General features: G+C 47.3%; 2 protein-coding genes across 12 annotated transcripts in view; both read left to right on the top strand.

Moving 5' to 3' along the window:
- Positions 1-13,608, top strand: part of ACOXL (acyl-CoA oxidase like) — a 337,609-nt gene extending 324,001 nt beyond the window's left edge. For both annotated transcript variants that reach the window (XM_077773455.1, XM_077773456.1), the window contains exon 19: positions 12,668-13,608. In XM_077773455.1, coding sequence (XP_077629581.1) covers positions 12,668-12,868 — 201 coding nt within the window. In that variant the 3' untranslated portion in view covers positions 12,869-13,608. The remainder of the gene's footprint in view (positions 1-12,667) is intronic.
- Positions 13,609-15,908: 2,300 nt separating this feature from the next.
- The window catches only part of BCL2L11 (BCL2 like 11), a 46,603-nt gene continuing 42,161 nt past the window's right edge, over positions 15,909-20,350 (top strand). For 5 of the 10 annotated variants that reach the window (XR_013337402.1, XM_077773411.1, XM_077773417.1 and 2 more), the window contains exons 1-2: positions 15,909-16,157; positions 18,201-18,595. Coding sequence is in view for 9 of the 10 variants with exons in the window: in XM_077773411.1 (XP_077629537.1) it covers positions 18,214-18,595 (382 nt within the window). In the remaining variant the exon portion in view is untranslated. Of the gene's footprint in view, positions 16,158-17,630; positions 17,833-18,200; positions 18,596-18,734; positions 18,869-20,350 lie in introns of those variants that run through there. The other 5 variants (XM_077773415.1, XM_077773416.1, XM_077773419.1 and 2 more) reach the window with 5 other exon arrangements.

Genomic DNA, 20,350 nt, shown 5'->3' with positions numbered 1-20,350 from the left:
GTGGTCCATTTTTTTGATATCATGACCTGACCAAAAAAAAAAAAAAAAAAGTTGGCAATTACATGCTGGTTTGCCCCATATTGCTTTTTTCCTTTCCTTTTCTCTTCATTAAAAAGAAATGAGGTCTACTTTACATACATTGAAGTGTACAGATATTAATGGTACAGTTCATTGAGTTTTGGCAAATCAAATGGTAGATTGTATAATGTGCGCTCCATCGCCCAAGAAATTTCCCTGAGCCTGTTTCCATCAATCCCTCCCTTTTGCCCCCGAGGTTCTGACTTTGTCACTACATTTCAGTTTGGCTGCTCCAGAGTCTTATAGGAATGGAAGGAAATAGACTCTCCTTTTGCTCAGCAGGATGTTTATGAGATGTTCAGTAGTTCATTCTGTCTCTCTTTTTTTTCCTGATTGGTATTTCACTGTAGAGACATCTCCCAACCCCTTTTCTTTCCCAAATGCTGACCTCTCTCAGCCCCCGCTATGTCAGTCTTGAGCAATTGTCCTTGTTTTCTCCAACTGACCTCAGCAGCATCCATAAGTATTAAGATACAATGTCTTATTTATACTCACTATGGAAAGAAAAAAATAACTGAAGGTTTTAAGACTTACTGTTAACTTTTTTCTTGCGTTAGAAAAGTTTGGGCTAAAAAATTGTTTATTCTTCTGTTGATAGGACATTTATGATATGAGGGATCAGTATTATGAATAAAATTGTTGGAATCATTTTTATCTTATTTTTATTTTTTTAATGTTTTTTAAATTTATTTCTGAGAGAGAGACAGACAGACAGACAGACAGACAGTGTGAGCAGGGGAGGAGCAGAGAGAGAGGGGGGCAGAGAATCCGAAGCAGGCTCCAGGGTCTGAGCTGTCAGCACAGAGCCTGACACAGGGCTTGAACCCACAAACTGGGAGTTTATGACCTGAGCCAAAGTCAGACGCTTAACTGACTAAGCCACCCAGGCACCCCATGTTGGGATCATTTTTATACAAGTTTTTTTTTTTTTTTTGACATATGTTTTCATGCCTTTTGGTAAATACTTAGAATGGATGGTATGGTAGACATTTATTGACCTAAGAAACTACCATAAATAGTTCTTTTAAAAGTGGTTATATCATTTTACATCCCCACTAGCAACATATTGTTCCACATCCTCATCAAAATTTGGTGTTGTCAGCCTTTTAAATTTTACCTATGTTAGTGGGTGCCTAGTAATATCTGGTGTTGGGCACCCTTTCAAGTTGCTTATTGTTTCTTCTTATGTCTTAGTCTTTTGTCTCTTTTTAAACTGTGTGCTATTATTGTTGTTTTAAATATTGAGTTATAAGACTTACAAATTTTCCCAGTCTGCATCCTATTCATTTTCTTAACAGTTTTTTTAAGAGGCTGAAGGTTTTGAGTTCAATTTTTTAAAAATTGTCAACTTAAAAATTTTTGTTAGTGTCTTTGGACCTTGTCTAAGAAATCTTTGGCTAACTCAAGTTTGCAAAGATATTCTCTCATGCTTTCTTCTAGAAGCTATGTGATTTTTGCTTTTTCATTTTGGTCTATGTCTTATCTTAAATAAATTTCTGAGTATAATGTGAGGTAGGGGTTGAAGTTCATTATTTTTTATATAGTTATCCAAGTGTTCAAGCAACATTGGTTAAAAAGATTATCCTTTATGGCTCAGTCAGTTAAGTGTATGACTCTTAATTTTGGCTCAGGTCATGATCTTACAGTTCATGGGTTCGAGCCCTGTGTCAGGCTCTGCACTGACAGTGTGGAGCCTGCTTCAGATTCTCTCTCTCTCTCTCTCTCTCTCTCTCTCTGTCCCTCAGCTCTTCCCCAACACATGCATGCATGCTCTTGTGCTCTCTCTCTCTTACTCAAAATAAATAAACTTTAAAAAATATATCGCCCTTTATCTATGGAAATATTTTGGCTTCTGATTAAGAAAAAATTGATCATGTAACTGTGGGTCTGTCTCTGGGCCCTCTATTCTATTCCACTGATGTACTTGTCTCCTATTTTGCTAAGTCTGTCTTGATTATTATATTAAATTTTATACCAGAAAATGTAAGGCCTCCAGATTTTGTATTCCTTTTCAAAGTTGTTTTTGTTATTCTAAAAACTACATATTTCCACAGATATTTTAGAATTAGCTTGTGAATTTCATGGGATAAAAAGGGGGACAACTAGGATTTTGATTATGATTGCATTAAACCTATATATTAGTTTGGGGAGAACTGATATTTTAACAGTCCATGAACATGGTATGTCTCTTCATTTATTTAATTCTTTCCAGCAATGTTTTGTCATTTTCAGTAACAGAGTTCTTGAACCAGTTTCATTAAATTTATTACAAAGTGTTTTTTATTAAACTTTTGCAAATGTTATTTTAAATTTTAGTTTTCTATATGTATACTTCATATTTAGTACACACACAATTTTTGTACATTGTCTTGTATACATAAGCTCACTAACTCACCTAATCATTCAAGTATTTTATTTGTAGATTCCCTGAGATTTTCTAAGTACTCAGTCATGACATCTAAAAAAGACTTACTTCTTTCTTTTCAACCTATATGTTTTATAAAGATTCCACCAAGAGTCAAGTTGAGCCAGGGCCGCTTTAATTAGACCAAAGTCCTTGTCCCTAGTCCAGTCCTCTCCCCACCCACCCCTCACTCCCATATTGCCTTTTTTGTCCTGTCAGCAATTGAGCTGGGAGGATGTTAGACTACAGTTTGGGATATCTTTGATTCTCCATTGGGTTCAACTTTTGGTTGAAACTATGGGATCAAAGTTACCTTGAATCTTTCTATATCCTAAAGAAGTACAAGTCCTCCCAAATTACTTTTGAGGCAATAGGACACAGTGTTTTCAAATTACTGCTTCAGGTCCTGATTATTTTTGAAGTTTCCATGAAATATTAGTTAAAGAAAAAATGAGGAAGGAAAATTTCCAAATTTTTCTCAAATATACCAATAATGTGTATGTTCATGTTAAAAAATAAAATTTTTGGTATTAAAAAAATTAGTTTTGAAATTGTTTGGGTCCATGAAATTCAAAGCTCCAGGGCCCACTGCCACAGATTTCTCNAGAGAGACAGCATGAGCAGGGGAGGGTCAGAGAGAGAAGGAGACACAGAATCTGAAACAGGCTCCATGCTCTGAGCTGGCTGTCAGCACAGAGCCCAACGCGGGGCTCGAACCCACAAACTGTGAGATCATGACCTGAGCCGAAGTCGGACGCTTAACCAACTGAGCCACCCCGGCGCCGGTGGGGCTTTTGCTTCTTGAAAAAACTTTGGACTGAAAATTATTCCTTCTTGGGTATGCTCACATTTCTTTGGGTCTGTATTTACAAGGTTGAACTATCAGTTGATTAAACTATCATATTCTTTTGTATGAAAAGGTGTAAAACTAATAGGTGTGAAGCTTTATTACAACCACCTAATTTAATATTCTTTCTAGTTTCATGTAAATGTCTTTGTAGAAAATGCTACCAAGAGCGGCATTGTGGTTACTTTAATTCCATTGCCAATACTTTTATATGGTTTCCTGTATTCTAAAGGGAAAGCTATAAGCACTTTTCTTCTTTTAAAACTTTTCCTCTTATGAATCAGTAGCAGTACGAATAAATGTCAGAAGTTCTTATTAAGTGGTTAAAGTTGATGTCTCTGTCTCAGCACTCTTGTTTTAGGTAATGATGATTAAGCAGACTTCATAATGGAAAATGCCAGAGTTGTAAAGAAATTTTTTTTTTTTACGAAGTAAAGAGCACACGATACTAGTAATATTTGTAAACACTTGCGTTGTGCCAAACTTGCTTAATCCTTATATTTTAAAGATAAGAAAGGTAATCATGGCTTCAAAATCACAACATCATGGGGCGCCTGGGTGGCTCAGTCGGTTAAGTGTCCGACTTTGGCTCAGGTCATGATCTCACGGTTCATGGGTTCAAGCCTTGCATCGGGCTCTGTGCTAACTGCCAGCTCAGAGCCTGGAGCCTGTTTCAGATTCTGTATCTCCCTCTCTCTCTCTCCCTCCCCTGCTCGTGCCATCTCTCTCTCTCTCTCTCTCTCTCTCTCTCTCTCTCTCTCTCTCTCTCTCTCTCTCTCTCTCTCTCTCAGAAATAAATAAAACATTTTAAAAAATTCAAAGTCACAACATCAGGGTTCAAAAGTCCCACTCCTTTACTGAAATGGGCATTGTCAGTAATATTTAGAAAATAGCAGGACTATGTATGCTCTAGTTGAAAAACATTGTGATAGAAAGAACATTTTGAAGGTTAGTTTGTCTCTCCTCAAAATGAACTCTTTGGTTAAGCAAAATAAGGTATTTTGTTTTTGTTTGCTAAGGAAGGCAATTTCTCGGGGCACCTGGGCGTCTCAGTTGGCTAGGCGTCCGACTTCGGCTCAGGTCATGATCTCACAGTTCGTGGGTTCAGCCCCACGTCGGGCTCTATGCTGACAGCTAGCTCAGAGCCTGGAGCCTGCTTCTAATTCTATGTCTCCCTCTCTCTCTGACCCTCCCCTGCTCACACTGCCTCTCTCTCTCAGAGAGAGAGAGATTAAATAAAATGTTTTTTAAAAATTTTAAAAAGAAGGCAATTTCTCCATTCTAACATTTCAGATTATGCTAAATATTTTTATTTTTAGTTAAAGGACTAATCAAATAAAATATAGTTTATATTGATGCAAAGAAAATACTAAGATAGAGTCCTGATTATTTAATATAACCACAGAATTTCATTTCTTGCTAATCGAACTTGGCTGTAGAGAAAAACATGAGAATGTACATGTTCTTGGGATCGGGACGCCCAGGAAGCTAAGCTCCGGTTGCCTTGAGATGTGAGTGGTCAGTAAAAACAAGAGCTGAGCTCCCCTTTCCAGTGGTTTTTGGGTAAATTGAGTTAGAATCATAGCATGTAGTGTGCTATTATGCCTCCATGTGAATGTTTGAGGTATGTTTTTCTTTACATTTACCACTAGCCAGGCATTTGGGCTAAGATGGCAAATTAGCTGTTACAGACCTATTACTCTGACCCTTTTCCTACACAGGTTGGCAGTTCTTTAGGAAAGGTGAATGGATGGGGGAGAGACGGAAGGTCATAGCCTGCCTATGTGAATTCAAAAAGTTGTAATAGCTGCAGATTGAATTACTTGATTGTGATGATTTTCACTGATAATTCTTTGACAGTCAGCATGTTTCTCTTCTGAAGGGATTTGAATTGTGTTTGGTGACTTATGGTAGGACCAGAGGAGCAGAGAGGGTTTGTAGACCCTTGCAGCAGAATTCATCAGAAGAAGAAGAATCTGCACAGCAGGTGGCCCTCCCTTTACAGGACGAAAATCTGTTGGTTCTTGAACACCCTTGTATCTGAGCCTTGCTGGCCCAGGCATAGTTTCTGGAGACTTGGAGACTTATTCTTCTCAGGAAGAGGATCCAGATCAGCAGGCTGGCCCTTTTGCATCATGGCAGCTGGCTCTGAAGCCAACACCCTCAGCAGCCCCCTCTAGTGGCAAGATCCTAGAGGCCCCCTGGGCTGCCCATTACTGCCCCAGCCCTCTTGGGGAATCTGAGCCAGTGTGGCTGGCCAGACCACATTCCCCACACTCAGCACAAATGGAATATCGATTCTGACTTCAGGGGTCAAACGTTTGGACAGGGGCAGAGGCATTTCCTCATTGCAACCGTCTACCCTCCAGGGATAGAAACAGTGGGGCATAGTTAAAGATGGAGGGAGAATGGGGCTGTGGAAGTAGAAAGCTCTGGATTAAAACCCTGGTTGTGCCAGTTATGAGGTATGATTACTTGGAGCAAAGTTAAATGACATGTTCATGTTCTTTGAGCTAACACAGCAACTATTTCCCGATGGCTGTACTCAGGCCGTCAGCCTGTAACCAAGAACAGAAAGCTTGAGGGAGACTTAATTAAGTTATGGTTTGTCAAGTAAGGGAGAATGGGAAATGTGGTGATTCAGTTAAAGGTAATGAAGAACGTCAAGTGGAAAGCAAGATAAATTTGCTTGGCCCAAGTAGAAGGGGCAGTTTGTGCTTGGGTTGTAGGTGAGGAAACGAGTTGTGGGAACTCCATAAATCAAATACTATTAAAGGACTCAAGTTCACAATCAATAATTTTCCTTTAAAATTAAGCTGAGTAGCAAGTGGAAATGATTCTGGGCTTTTCAGAAGAAAAATGATCAGATCAAAACAATACTCGAGAAAGGTAATCTTGTGAGGCAAGAATCTAAAGAACTTGGTGAGGGTCTGTCTCAGAGGACTACAGAACAAGAGTGGAAAGGGTTCTCAACAGCAGATTTTTAGTGTAACAACAGAGAAGAGGATTGTGGATGACTTTTCCATGGCAGATAAAGACAGACAACAAAAATAAATCAAGCTTCCTCTTGATGAGAGACGTTAGCAATGTGCCTGAGGGATGGACGCAGATACTCATTTTATTTCACTCTTAACAACCTTCTAGAGAAGGTGGTGTTCACTGAAATGCAGCAATACATTTTGATACTGTTTCATTCACACACAGGTGGAGACACACATACATACACAATCATTATAATAGGTTTCAGACATATAAAAAGGGCCAATCCATTCAATAAGTAATTTTGCTGTACCTATTCCCTAGCTTGTCACTTTCAGGCTGCCATCACAGCACAAATGGAGCCCACCCACTCAGCTGATGAACAGCATATGTGGTGATACATACCCTTTTTAAGAAGGATACTCTTTAAAGCTCTTTTAAACAAGAAGCGCCTTAGACATCCTAGAATAAAAAGAGAAATCCGGGGCGCCCAGGTGGCTTAGTCGGTTAAGCGTCCGACTTTTGCTTAGGTCATGATCTCGCGGTTTGTGGGTTCGAGCCCCACGTCAGGCTCTGTGCTGACTGCCAGCTCAGAGCCTGGAGCCGGTTTCAGAGTCTGTCACTCCCACTCTCTCTGACCCTCCCCTGCTCATGCTGTCTCTCTCTCTCCTAGAAATAAATAAAACATTAAAAAAAAAAATTTAAAAAAAAAAAGAGAAATCCATTTGGATAGAAGTGCCAAGTCATGTGTCCCTGTGCATGGGCTGGATTTCCATATACTGTCACACTCAGACCCCAAGTTTCCATGTAAATGGACAGATTCACATTGAAACTCACTGGTCTGAGTTTCTCAGAAGCCTTTAGAGGCCCTAATGATAGTATTGGGTGATGGGAGGGGGACGGGAATAAAGTGTCAACAACTCTTTTGCTGCCTTTTGCAGTGTGGGCTTCACATAATTACCTCACTCTATCCTCCCAACTAATTCTGAGATCAGACCTCTAACCTACACTTTAAAATTTTTTTCATGTTTATTTATTTATTTTGACAGAGAAAGAGCACAAGCAGGGGAGGAGGAGAGAGAGAGAAAGAGAAAGAAACCCAAGCAGGCTCTGCATTGTCAGCACAGAGCCCGAGCAGGGCTCCAGCCCACAAACAGTGAGATCATGACCTGAGCGGAAATCAAAAGTTGGATGCTTAACCAACTGAGCCACCCAGGAGCCCCTAATCTACACTTTATAGTAGACAGACTCCTGGCCATGGAGATGAACCTCTATTGGCCACTTTGTTTAAGAAATCTCTGGGAGCAGAGAAACACTGCAGTCCCATGAACTAAAGTAATAGAGATGTGCTAATCCATTCTGTCATACTAGCTGATTCTGGTTAGGTCTGAGCAGGCCCCGTCTGTTTCTCTCTTCTAATGGTGCAGGAGAACCTAAACATTTAGAAGACTTGGAATCTCTAGTTGCAAATATTTTCTGCCTTTTCCTTCCACCCTTGACACTTCGGTGTTACTGAGTATTTTTGTTAGAAGCTGAAGCCTCTTGTAGAGATGGTGAAGCCATGGCAGATGGGTTATACAGCAAGTCATGGGGATTTGCCTTCTATACTGGATTAGGAATATGGGTGGTGGTGTGCAGTGGGCCTTCCAGCCTACTGTTCAGATTCTCTCCCAGATACCCCACCAACTGGACAGTCATTTGGCTTTATAAACTCCTCTTTTATGATCCAAAATTCTCTTTCAGTTAAGCCTTTGAGTTACACCTCACTGTTAACAGCTTTAATTGTATAATTATAGAATTGTCCTCAGATAATTAAGAGGGTAGAAATATAGCTGAAGATGACCCTCTCCTCTTCATCCCCATGATGGCAATTTGAATTTTAAAAGGAAGATACCTGGGGTGCCTAGGTGGCTCAGTCCGTTAAGCATCTGACTTCAACTCAGGTCATGATCTCATGTTCACGGGTTCAAGCCCCGCATCACACTCTTTGCTGACAGTTCAGAGCCTGGAGCCTGCTTCAGATTCTGTGTCTCCCTCTCTCTCCCTGTCTCAAAAATAAACATTAAAAAAGATCTTAAAAGGAAGATACCTGTTTTAGTTACCCATTGCTGTAAAACATATCACCCTAAAACTTAATGGCATAACAAAGCAACTATATATTTCTTGCAATTCCGTGGTAGGCAACCTGGGTCATTGTCTGACTAGTCTTAGGTAGGATCACTCTTGTGGTGGCAGTCATCTGAGTTCAAATGGACTTGGGGGTCCTGGATGGCCTCACTCTCATATCAGAGAGTGGGCCTGACTGCTGACCAAGGGAACTTGGTTCTTTTCCACATGGCGTTGGGCGTCCTCCAGCAGGCTAGACCTGCACAGCAAGTGGTCTCAGGGTCCCAGGAAGTGAGAATGGGCATTGCAAGGCCTCTTGAGACCTAAGCTCTAGAACTCATACAGTGTCACTTTCTCCACATTCTATTGGTCAAGATAAGTCACAAGACAGCCCAGATTCGAGGGATGGAGAAAAAGGCTCTATCCCAGTGCCCAAGCAAGAAAGGGGCTAACGTAGGGACATTTCCAGATGAGGTAAGGGATTTGACACAGAGAACAGCAGGAGGCCACCTGGTGTTGGCAACAGAGGTGGGGGATGTGGGAAGAGGCAGGAAAACCTTCTGCACAGAGTCTCAGCAATAGCTGGGTGTCACTGCAGCTACACTGGACACCTCACACCTTGAGCATCTATTGTATAGTTAACACCAACACAAGGAAAACTGCATTTTGTTTAGAAGGCTGTAAAGCTTAGATACTGCCCATTCTAGACCATCCTAGTCTCCCAACTGAAATAAGAATGCGAGGACACATAGGAAGAAAAGAGAGAAACTACTGCAACCAGGTAGGGGCGGGAAGACAAACTCGTTATAAACCTCCCCCCCCCACCCCGGAAAATCCACATATCAGCTTGTCCACCTACTGTCCCTCGAGTGTTGAGTGCTTCCACTTTCTTCAAAGTAGATGTTCTCAAATCCCAGTCCCTGGGTAGTTCCAGTGCATCCCATGTTATTATTTTTAGAGAAATACTGCCCATGCTTTGGGTCCTTTAAAATTTTTCTGTAATAATTTAGAACTTGTTGATGCTCTTTTATTTTTAAAGGTCACCTATGCATTGGTGTTTTCTCAAAAGCTGGTGAGTTTTCTTTGTACAGGGATGGATGGGCTTGGGATGCTTTGGCCAGAACATTTGGGTCACATACTGGAATAATGGGTGTGGGAGGGGGGCTGGGGGAGGCTACCCTATGCGCCATTTTTGTGCTTATTTTATGGAGGTATATGTTTGGTAATAAAACTGAACTTTATTAGTACATATGTACTTTGTTTTATTGTGATTCNTAATCTCTATTTACCCTTTTTTGTTTTTTGTTTTTTAATATTTTTTTTTTTTTTTTTTTTTTTTTTTTTTTACAAATTGAAGATTTGTGGCAACATGATGTTAAGCAAGTCTGTTGACACTATTTTCCCAGCAGCATTTTCTCACTTTGTGTCTCTGTCCCATTTTGGTAATCCTTGCAATATTTTGAACTTTTTCATTATTATTTTGTTATGGTGATCTGTGATCAGGGACTACGGCGAGCTGAAAGCTCAGATGATGGTTAGCATGTTTAGCAACAAAATATATTTTAATCAATGTACATACGTTGTTTTTGAGACTTAACACTATTGCACACTTAACAGACTACGCTATAGTGTGAAACATAATTTTTATATACACTGGGAAGCCAAAATACTCATTTGACTCACTTTATTGCACTATTGGCTTTGTATTAGTGGTCTAGAACTGAACCTGCAATATCTCTAAGGTGTGCCTGTACTTTGCTCCCTGGTAATAAAAAAAAATACTGTATATATAATAATAAATGCTATATTAGCTACTTAAATTTATTTCCTATTAAGGATTCATTATAAAAAGTCTTTAAAATTCTTCAGCATCTCCTTGGTATAGGAGGCCTGTGTTTGCAGTGTACATCACTAAATCTCCAGTGCCCAGCACAGTCTTTACCACAGGATAGGATTCCAGGATGTACTTATTAGGGGAAAGGACAGTAATAATAGCGATCATCCCCATAGGCAGAGGTAAGGGAGTATCTGGAATCAGAGTCAAACTAATTATATAAGGAGTGATGCCTGGTCCTTGGATCTGGACACTAATGGGCCTGTTGCCGTCTGTGACAAGTGGAGAAAGGGAGGAGGAGGAATAATTTTAGACAGCCTCAGAAATTTAGGTTTGCAAAGTCTCTCAGCAGTGGACATATGGTCTTCCCCTTCAATAACAGCATTCATCTGTAGAGTGTCATTTGAGGGGGGTCACTCCCTGAATATTTACAAGTAAGAAAACCCCCTTCTTGTCCAGCCATTAGATCCTTTTTTAAACATCTACTTTACTCTTATTTTTAAAGTTGCGAAGGGGCCCCGGGGTGGCTCAGTTGGTTAAGCATCCGACTTTGGCCCAGGTCACGATCTCACGGTCCGTGCATTTGAACCCCATGTCTGGCTCTGTGCTGACAGCTCAGAGCCTGGAGCCTGCTTCAGATTCTGTGTCTCCTTCTCTCTCTGCCCCTCCCCCACTCATTCTCTCTCTCTCTCTCTCTCTCTCTCTCTCTCTCTCTCTCTCTCAAAAATAAAATTAAAAAAAATTTTAAACAATAAAGTTGTGAAAATATTGAGTAGAAATCTGCTTGCTGCAATTTCTATCTCTGGTTGCTTCTTCTGTGTTTGGCACTGGACAGACCAAACCCATACTCTCTTCCACATAACACTCATTCATGTAACTGAATCTCCCCCATTGTTGAATATGTGACAAAAATTGGTTGAGTTTCATAATGCAAACCTAAAGGAAACTTATCTTGAATAATGATATTACAATACATAGAAGGTTTAAGGGCTCATACACCATCTCATCGTTTTGAACTGTGTGGTTAAAGACCTTGAGAGTTGACAGATTAGTCAGGGATTTGTCAAGAGTATTAATTACAAACTTTGAAATCTTGGTCAGTGAAAGTTCATCATAGTGCATCTTGCAAATATGATCAAAGTCTTTTCACTACTGATTTTATGATGCTTAACCACAGTGTGTAAAGAATGAAGGTTTTCATTAGAAATTACTGGGGTAATAGAGCACATTTTAAAGGCAGATATATTGTTAGACCATTAAAATTCATGATCTTCCCCTACCCTACCCCAGCCCCTGTTTTGGGGACCCCCCTCATTGTGAACACCAGAAATGGCATTTTGGACTGCTTTAAAGGAACTGTGCTCTTTACAGTATTAACGTAGCTCAATAAAGACCACTGCTGTGAGGGCAGCCAAGGTGGGGCTGGTGTGTTGTTTTCACAACCATAAAAACTTGCGGGCGAAGTGTAATTTGGTGAGTGGAAGAAATTTATGGCTGGCTGAAAACTTTAAAACATGGAGGCGTAAGTTGTGCCGCTGGTTATGGGAAAGGAGAACAGTCCCTTGTCCTTGTCCTTGTCGAGTTGTAGAAAAACAATCTATTATTTTTGTTAGCTTTTTCCCTCCTGGGAATAAAAAAGAAATACATTGGCACCTAAACCATGGAAAAGGAAATTAGAATACATCCAATGCAGCTCCTCCAAAATCACTAGCTTACATTCCCCCCTCCCTTCTGCCGAGATGTCCGATCTATGCCTTGCAATGGTTATCAGAGTACACATGGGTATCTGCCAGGTGTTCGCCTTAGCTGCAGGCTGATTTGCTGCAGCGGCCAGCGGAAGATGCGCAGAGATGCCAATGCTTGGCCTTGATACCCCCAGTCCCACTGCGCCTGCATGTCAGGAACTATGGCCTGCTGCCCGCCAGGGGTGGGGAGGCGCTAGACTGGTGAGAACTGGGACCTGTCTGCCACTGGTTCACCTGTCTTATGCTCTTCTGTTCAGTTGCGTCTGCACGCCAGAGGGTGGCACCCCAGGCACTCCAGAGGTGGAAGGGAGGAAAAGGATGGGGACTGGAGGAGAGGGGTGGGCAGGGGCAGGCAAGGGGAATGCTGATAAAATTCTCAGACCTCGGTCTTGAGATTCCCATCTAATTTGGAGCCCACCCCTAGCCCAGTATGGAAGACATGGGCTTCTGCAGGACCAGGTGTCATAGATTTAGTAATTTCTAAGATGATTAAGTCTTGTGAAGGTTATTCATGACCATCGGCCCTACCCTCCTGGGTCCCGGGAAATCCCAAGGGAAACTAGTTTCCCCAGCGGCTACCTGTGCCGGTGCTTGGGAGTGGGCGCAAAGCCAATGGCACCCCACGCTGTAAGTGAGGCAACATCTGACCTGTCACTTTGTGTCCTGTTTTGCAGTTGCTGGATTTGTGCGACTCGGTGAAGGATGATGCCCTGAGGGTGATCTCCGCCTTTAACATTCCACGCACCTCCCTCCACGCACCGATCGCCGGAATCACCAACGATCAGGCCGCCTGGGCCTTCTACCCTGCACCGCCGCAACCCCGGGCCCGAGAAGGGGCGCGCTCTCAGCGGCCCAAGCTGGGAGCCAAGTTATAGCGGGCGTGGCGGGAAGGGTGGTGGCTCGCTCGCAGCTGCCGCGACATTAGCTTCTCTGACGCCTGGAGCCGGGGCCGAGGCCGGCCCGGCACGCGCTGGGCCTCGGCCCTCGGGGAATTTAGGTCGCAGAGCGGGGTACCCACCGAGGCTGGCGCGGTGCGCGATGGGCTGTTGGGGAAGGAAGCCAGGCGGCAGCCCGGAACACCGAGCCTTACCACGTAACCCGGCGGGGCCCAGCAGCAACCTCTCCCAGCTTAGGCGCCGGATCCCCCTAGACAGTGGGTTCCCCAGCTAACACGCCTCACACCCGCGTGCCCCCAAAAGTCTCCTGCTGTCAGCGGTGATTCAGATTTACAGTGATTTTTGGAAAACGCATTGGTGCTGCGTGGGGGAAAAAAATCAAAGCATAAAAATCAAGCACTCGTGGGCAAAGTTCAGTTCAGCAAGTGATGCTTTTCTAGTGAATCAGACCCTCTCGGAGTCTTAGAGGAAACGCAGGGACGGGAAAGGGGAGCGTGCGCCTGGAGTTTTGCTCTCGGCAGAGCGCGAACTCCGGCCTCCCTGGCAGGCAGCTTCCGGGCGTAAGACAACGAACGGAAAATATTTTTACCGTATGAAATTGTAATCTGTTCTTTAGAGGAGCACAGACAACAAAGTTTAATAAAGACATTAAGCGACGGGAAGGCGCTCCGGCTACTTGCGAGGATGGGGAGGCGGGCTAGGGCAGTACACTGCAGTTCAGTTGATTTCGGAACTCGGAGAGACCACACCGGCAACGCCGGTGGTCCGGGTAAGGGCTGTAGATTTCCCATCTCATTTCTTAGATCATTGCCCCACTTCATACTTTCTCCTTTCTCTCAGTCCAAGCCATCCTTGCTCCCTCTCCACGTCTCGTGCGGAGGCAGGAGTGGGCATAGCTCTGCTCGAGTCAGCGAGGGCGACATCCAGGACCGGGACCGGAGCAGAGAGCCCACCTACCCTTCCCACACTGTCCCTTTTTCGGGCTGTGGCCCGGTTTCCAGAGGACCTCCGGACCCTGTGGGAGAGGGCGGCAAGAGCGGGCGTGTTCTGCCGAAGCTCCCAGCACAGTCTGGGTTGCACGGACAGCGGACTCCCAGCCGACCCAAATACGAGCGCTTAACCAGTTGCTTTCCCTGACGCCTTTGGGGTTTTGTTTTGTTTTTCTTTCTTTTTTTTTTTTTTTTTTTAAGTGTTCACAGGGTCGCTAAAGCAGACGACGCGGGGGCGGCGGAGCTGCACAGAAGCAGATGACAACCACTAGGACTTTCTTCTGCATGATTCTTTTCCTGTCCCTGTCTGCGTCGCCCAACCCCACGGAAAGCTCGCAGCACTCGGGCAGTTTGGGGGCTCCCAGCGGGCGCAGGAGTTCTCTTCCCCCCCGCCCCCCGGGTGCTACCCCGGGCGGCTAAGGCTTTAGAGATCGCCGGTAGTCGCCACCTGAGGTCGAGGGCAGCAGCTCCAAGCCACGGTCACGGTAGACATCCGGCCTCTGCGTCCACGGCCCACGCCCTTGTCCTTTCCCTCTTGCAACGAAATCCCGCGGCAGACCTGGCCATGGGTCCTTGAGTCCCTCCAGGAGCCCCTGGCCTCCTACACTTCGCTCGGGACTCTCTGGAGGATGCGCTGAGACTTTAACCAGGGGCTATGCTGTCTCGCTGACGTTCCGTATCTGCTTATGCAGCGCAAAACTGACCGAGGTGGCCAGCAGCGGGACATACGCCTGCTGACTTGCTCCTCTGCNGAGCTAGGTGATCCTTAAATTGAGTTTCTTTATTCCGCCTAACCGGGTCTCTTCCGTGGCAGGATGTTCCGTATCCCAACAGACTTTGTCCCCACTCCCCGGCCACGGCTGTCTCCTAGCCGGGGACTGCGGTGAGGGGTAACGGTCAGGACTCATGACCCACATTAGGAGAACAATTAGGGGTGCGGACCCAGAGGCGTACCCGTCCCCCCAGCAGGAGTGGGAGTGGGGCCGCGGGCACCAAGGAGGATGGGGATCGCGGCGCGCAGGGAAAATGGGTGGGGGAGGGGGTACTTCGCTCTCTACACCACTCAGCACGCGCGCCACCTTCCTTGGCCTCGGCGCGCCTCTCGGGCAGTTCTCTGAGAGCCCCACCAATCTCTAGGATCCTAACCTAGCAGGGCCACCATCCTCTCTCCCACTTGAAGGCCGAGATTCTTCTGGGCCTTTTTTTTTTTTTCTTAAAAGGATTTTTTTCGAGTTATTTTTTTTCATTTCCCTATTTTCTACCTGCTCTGCGCGCAGTCCCTTCCCGACTCGGGGCTGCGGAACAGACGCCTCCGGGGAGCCGCTCCTTGCCTCTTTCTCCACTCTCCCCACTAAGGGCTCTGCCTCTTATCCGAGGTTCCGCGCAGGAGAAAAGCTAGGTGTCCCTGCCAGATGGCAGGAGGAGGGAGCCTAGAACAATCACGTGAAGCGAGGGCGCGGAAGAGCAGCCCTGCACATCAGGGTCTCTCCCAGCACCCCAGACGCTGAGTGAGGCGAGCTTTGAGACCCTCTGCTCCACCTTGGATCTCGTGTTCTCGGATCAACCCAGTCCCCGCGTCTGCCCGAGAGTGGTTGAGATAGAAATTCCTGCAGCCCATCAGGGGCTCGGGGGCGCCTCCTGAGGCCTTCCGCAGGCGGCAGCGGCCCAGCCCGCTTCTGTGTGCCCGGAGCGCCCCCTCTGTTCCAAGCGCACGTCTTGGCCTCTGCTGGATGGGGGAGAGGCAAGGGTACGCTTTGGCGGGGGAGGGGGGATGGGTGCGCCTAAGCCACCAGCAGCCCCAGTCGCTCCCGTAAACACGCCCAGCTGGGGTAGAGGGGGCAGCGCGTGCAGGGGAACCCGGCAGGGCCACCCCCGCCTTTACCTGTCGGAGCCTGAAAGCTCCGGCGGCTGCTGCGCGGCGGGGGCGGGGCTTGCCTGCCCGCGCGCCGGGGCGGGACCCAGCGGGGGCGGAGCTCACGGTGATTGGGTGCGCGTGCGGGGCCACCAGCCAGAGCCGAGCTGCCGGGCTGTGCAGGTTTCACTTCGCTCCGCGCAGCCTCCAGGTTCTAATCTTGTAAGAGCGCTCCGTCCCGCGTCGCCGCCGCCACCACTGCCACCGGATTTTCGAAGTCGCCCTGCGATCCCCAGCCCAACTGCGGCCAGCATTACCGCGGGCTGCTCGCTTCACCCCGCTCCCGCCGCCACCCCCCCTCGGCGCCCCTTCCCTGGCCCTCGTCCCCCCAATGTCTGACTCTGACTCTCGGACTGAGAAACGCAAGGTAAATACCTCCGAATCCCCGGGAGCGGGCCGGGTGCCGACGGAAGACGAACACCGGAGCCAGCTCGGCTCCACCTCCCGCTCCCTTCCCGAGCACGTGCAGGCAGAGATGCACGTACCCGTCGCACTTGTCGCTGGGCGGGAGGAGGCGATCCGGCGGGTCGGGTTCTCTACCCCTGCAGGTCCAGTTTGGTGAGGGGTCGTCCGTGGAAAGGCTACGGGCACTTGGCCGAAGTGCGGCTCGGGCCGGGATTCCGCGCGAGCGAGTGGAGAAGCCTCTCAGGGCCAGCTGGGAAGGCAGCGTGTGCTCTTCGCTCTGTCCCGGGAGCTGGGGCCCTCGCTCCACGACACTGGGCTGCGCGGCCGGCCGGAACCTCGCGGCCCGCTCCCGGCGACCCCCAAGTAGCGGCTGCGCCGTACGAGCTGGTTTGGAGCCTTGACTTCCCTCGCGTGCTTGGGCCTGTTGCGGAGGATTTGCGGAACTGAGGTGGTTATTTAACTGATGGGACTCGGCTTTTCCTTGTACCCATTCAGGCCGAGGTTTCAGGGCAGCTACTGCGTTCGCTCTCTCGTACGTGTCTGGGAGCCCTGCCCGGCCTGCGGGTGCGCTGCAGACGATACCAGCCGCACCATCCAGAGACAGCGGGAGACCGAGGGCCTCCTGCGACTGCCGCGGCCACGCAGTGGACGAGCCTCGAGCAGCAGAACCTGCTGCATCCAGGGGCCGGACTGTCGCAGATACCCGGGCACCCCGACTCGCTCGCATTGCTGGCTGGCGGTGCGGTGCCCTCGAGGGCCCGTAACTCGGTGCTGGTGCTGGTTGTGGAAGACCCGCGGGACGCTGGGAATGGGGGTGTGGATATGTTCGTTGTCTGCAGTGGTCACGGGTGCGCGCAGACATGCGTGCCCGTGGCCGTGGTGGTCGCTTAGATTTGGAGCGTGTCCGCGGCGCACGGGGAGAAGAAGGGAGGAAGTTGGAGGAGGGTCGGTGCTGCAGCTCGGGAGGGGGCGGCCTTTGGGGTCTTAAGCCCTGCCGGCCTGGGCGAGGGTCGGCGGCCAGCAGCAAGGACTGGGGTCTGAGAACGGCCCTGCGGGTGCGGAGAGAGCGAGGCTCCTGCTTTGTCTCCAGGTGATCGGCTGCCTAGGGNGGCCCGATTGCCTTCACAGAGGAGGGTCGATGGGGTGAAGGAGCCGCGCGCCCCAGTGTCGCCTAGCGTATAGAGTTACTTGGGGACTTTGCAGGGGGCGCCCGGGGACGGCTTTGGGAGACAGCCCCCCTCCCCATTTGGAGGTGTGCACCTCGCAGTGCGGGTGCATTCCGAAGACGTTCTGTGGCGTTCGGGGCGGCGCGCTGCCCCCTGCGGGAGGAGGGGCGCGCGGGCTGGGAGCGGGAGGGACCGCGGGCGGGGAGCGCCCGACCCGGGCCGAGCCGCGCTCCGAGTTACAAACTCTATTGTGACGCACTTACTACGACTGACGGCCCTTGCCAAACCTTCCCCAGACTTGCTGCCCTCAGCACTTTCGGCAGAACAATGGGGCCGGAGCGGGGAACGCGGCCAGCCGCCTGCAAATCGCTGCCTCCGCGCCCGCTCCTGTGCTCCAGCGCGGTATCTGATCCCGGGAAATCAGAGCCCGCTGGGAGTTTCCGACTTCTTCGAGTCGGCCCGGAGCAAAGAGCACGTGTCAATAGACTTAACACTAGCCGCTGCTCCTAAAACTGTGTGTGTGTGTGTGTCCGTGTGTGTTAGAGCACCGGTTTCACGTTGACGTTGTAATTGTATTTTGTTTGGTGGCAGGAAGTTTAGTCCCACCTCCTCTCTTCCCCCGCCCCCTCCCCGCAAAGATAGAGATAACATTTGTTATTTTAGGTGTGTATTTATTCTTACTTGGCAGATGCAGAGAACTAGATGAAATAATGACCCTAACGTTAAAGCGTTCGCTGTTTTAAACATTTTGAAGGAGTCCGCGAAAGTTAGCCACATTTCGTTACTCGTTACACTTCTTGTTTTGCCTCAAATAATCTTGGTTTTTATTTTACTTGCAGAAAAAAAGACCAAATGGCAAAGCAACCTTCAGATGTAAGTTCTGAGTGTGACAGAGAAGGCGGACAATTGCAGCCTGCTGAGAGACCTCCTCAGCTCAGGCCTGGGGCGCCTACCTCTCTACAGACGGAGCCGCAAGGTAATCCTGAAGGCGAAGGGGACCGCTGCCCGCAAGGCAGCCCGCAGGGCCCGCTGGCCCCACCAGCCAGCCCCGGGCCTTTTGCTACCAGATCCCCGCTTTTCATCTTTGTGAGAAGATCCTCCCTGCTGTCTCGATCCTCCAGTGGGTATTTCTCTTTTGACACAGACAGGAGCCCGGCGCCCATGAGTTGTGACAAATCAACACAAACCCCAAGTCCTCCTTGCCAGGCCTTCAACCATTATCTCAGTGCAATGGGTAAGCAATACCCCGGTAAGAGGTAGCTAGCGCGTGTGGTTGGTTGACTATCTGCGGAAAGGCTGTGTGTAGCATTTACAGTAAACACCCCCCCCTCCCTTGTAGAATCCTTTTACTGACTCATTCCATGTTTTGATAGGAATGGAGGATGTGTCAGATAAGACATGAAGCCAACATTGCTTTTAAATGTTCTCAAGTTTTGTGGCAGCAGTAAAAGACACCCAGTATCTGCCTGTTGCGCAGGAAGGCTGAAATCCCTGCTTTCATTAAAGTGTATGTGTTGTTCTAACCACTAAGACTCACTTTTTCATGATCCCCGCTTGAAGGGGACTCAGGTCAGATACAGCAAGTAGCTGAAAAAACATAACTAAATGTATGAAGAAAAAGTGAGTCAAGTTAAGCATTTTCAACAGTGGCATTTTAAAAAACTGACCTGGCTCGTCGAGGCAAGTACCAGCCTAGAACCATGGAAATGCTTTGTTTTCTACTCACATTTCTCTTTGGGCTAATTCTCTTTGCTCAGAGGTTTCAGATATAGTACTAGAAAGATTAGATTGTGGGTTTTTATTTCGGGGATGAAAGACTGTCTTAGGGTCTGAACCAGGAGCGGCAAACATAAGCGCCCAGGAAAACCTGACCGGACCATCAGAGAGGGAACTGACCTTGTGGGAACTAACTATGGGAAATAGGAGAGCATTTGCACTTTCTACATTGGAAGTGCCCCTCCTCCAACTGTGGGTGTGTGGCCACCAGAGTAGTGGTAGTTATCCTATTGTATAGCTCAAGATAACCCAGGAATGCAGATTTTGACGCCAAATACCCTGATGTTTAGACATTGGCAATTAATTTAGAACTTTGGAAGCACTGTGCAAGCCAGATAAAACATCTGCAGGCTAGATTTGACCCTTGAGCCCCCACCATGTGACTTTCAGCACGTTTGGCTCTGGCATCCTTGGTAAGGGAGCAAGTCTGTGCTGATGCAAATCACTCTTCCCCACTAATGGGAAAGGTTCATGTCTTGGTAAGGATTCACCAAGTAAGATCGACAGTAAGTCCATCATTCCTTAAGGATCCAGTACGTACAGATTCCAGTACAATGTTGATCATGTTTTTGCCGAAGACTGAGTGAAACAAGTCATCAGGCTAGACACTTGATTGCTGGAACACAGGGACAGGTCTTGCATTTGCAGATACTGTGGGGCTCTGTCTCCTAATCTTCAGATGAGGAAACCGCTCAGGTCTGTCCCCACGTTAGAAGCACCTCAGGGTTGGTCACTTGTCCGATTGGGCACACCTAGGAAATGGCAGGCTGAGATGGCAAATACACCGGAGCTGTGCATCTTGGCTAGGTGTCTCCTGCAAAAAACCAAGATCTACTTTATTAGGATCCCTCCTTAGGGAAAAGAGCTAGAGGTTTTATTGCTACTGTTACTTTATTTCTCTTACTACCATCCTGGACTCCTTTAAATCTTAGAAGTTCTCAGGGGTTGCAAACGTTTTTCTGCCCATGGAAGTGCTCTTGAGTTTATGAACCTGTAGCATTCTTGCTCCCTGAATGAGTGAATAGGGCTTAATGGTGTGTATTTTTAAAAACCTATGTATTTTAAGGATCCTTTGGAAGCCTTAAAGTTTTTCCCTGCAGACCTGTGAATCCGCCTCTACAGGTGGTGGCTTAATGCACAGAAATAGTTTATCTTAGCTCGTTAACCAGGAATAGTGGGTGAGATAATGGCTTTTTTTTTTTTTTTTTTTTTT

The sequence above is a fragment of the Crocuta crocuta genome, unplaced genomic scaffold, assembly GCF_008692635.1.
Source record: "Crocuta crocuta isolate KB4526 unplaced genomic scaffold, BGI_CrCroc_1.0 scaffold67, whole genome shotgun sequence".
NCBI classification, from domain to species: domain Eukaryota; kingdom Metazoa; phylum Chordata; class Mammalia; order Carnivora; family Hyaenidae; genus Crocuta; species Crocuta crocuta.
Note: the sequence above shows the minus strand (reverse complement) of the source record. Positions and strands in the feature narration are given on the sequence as shown.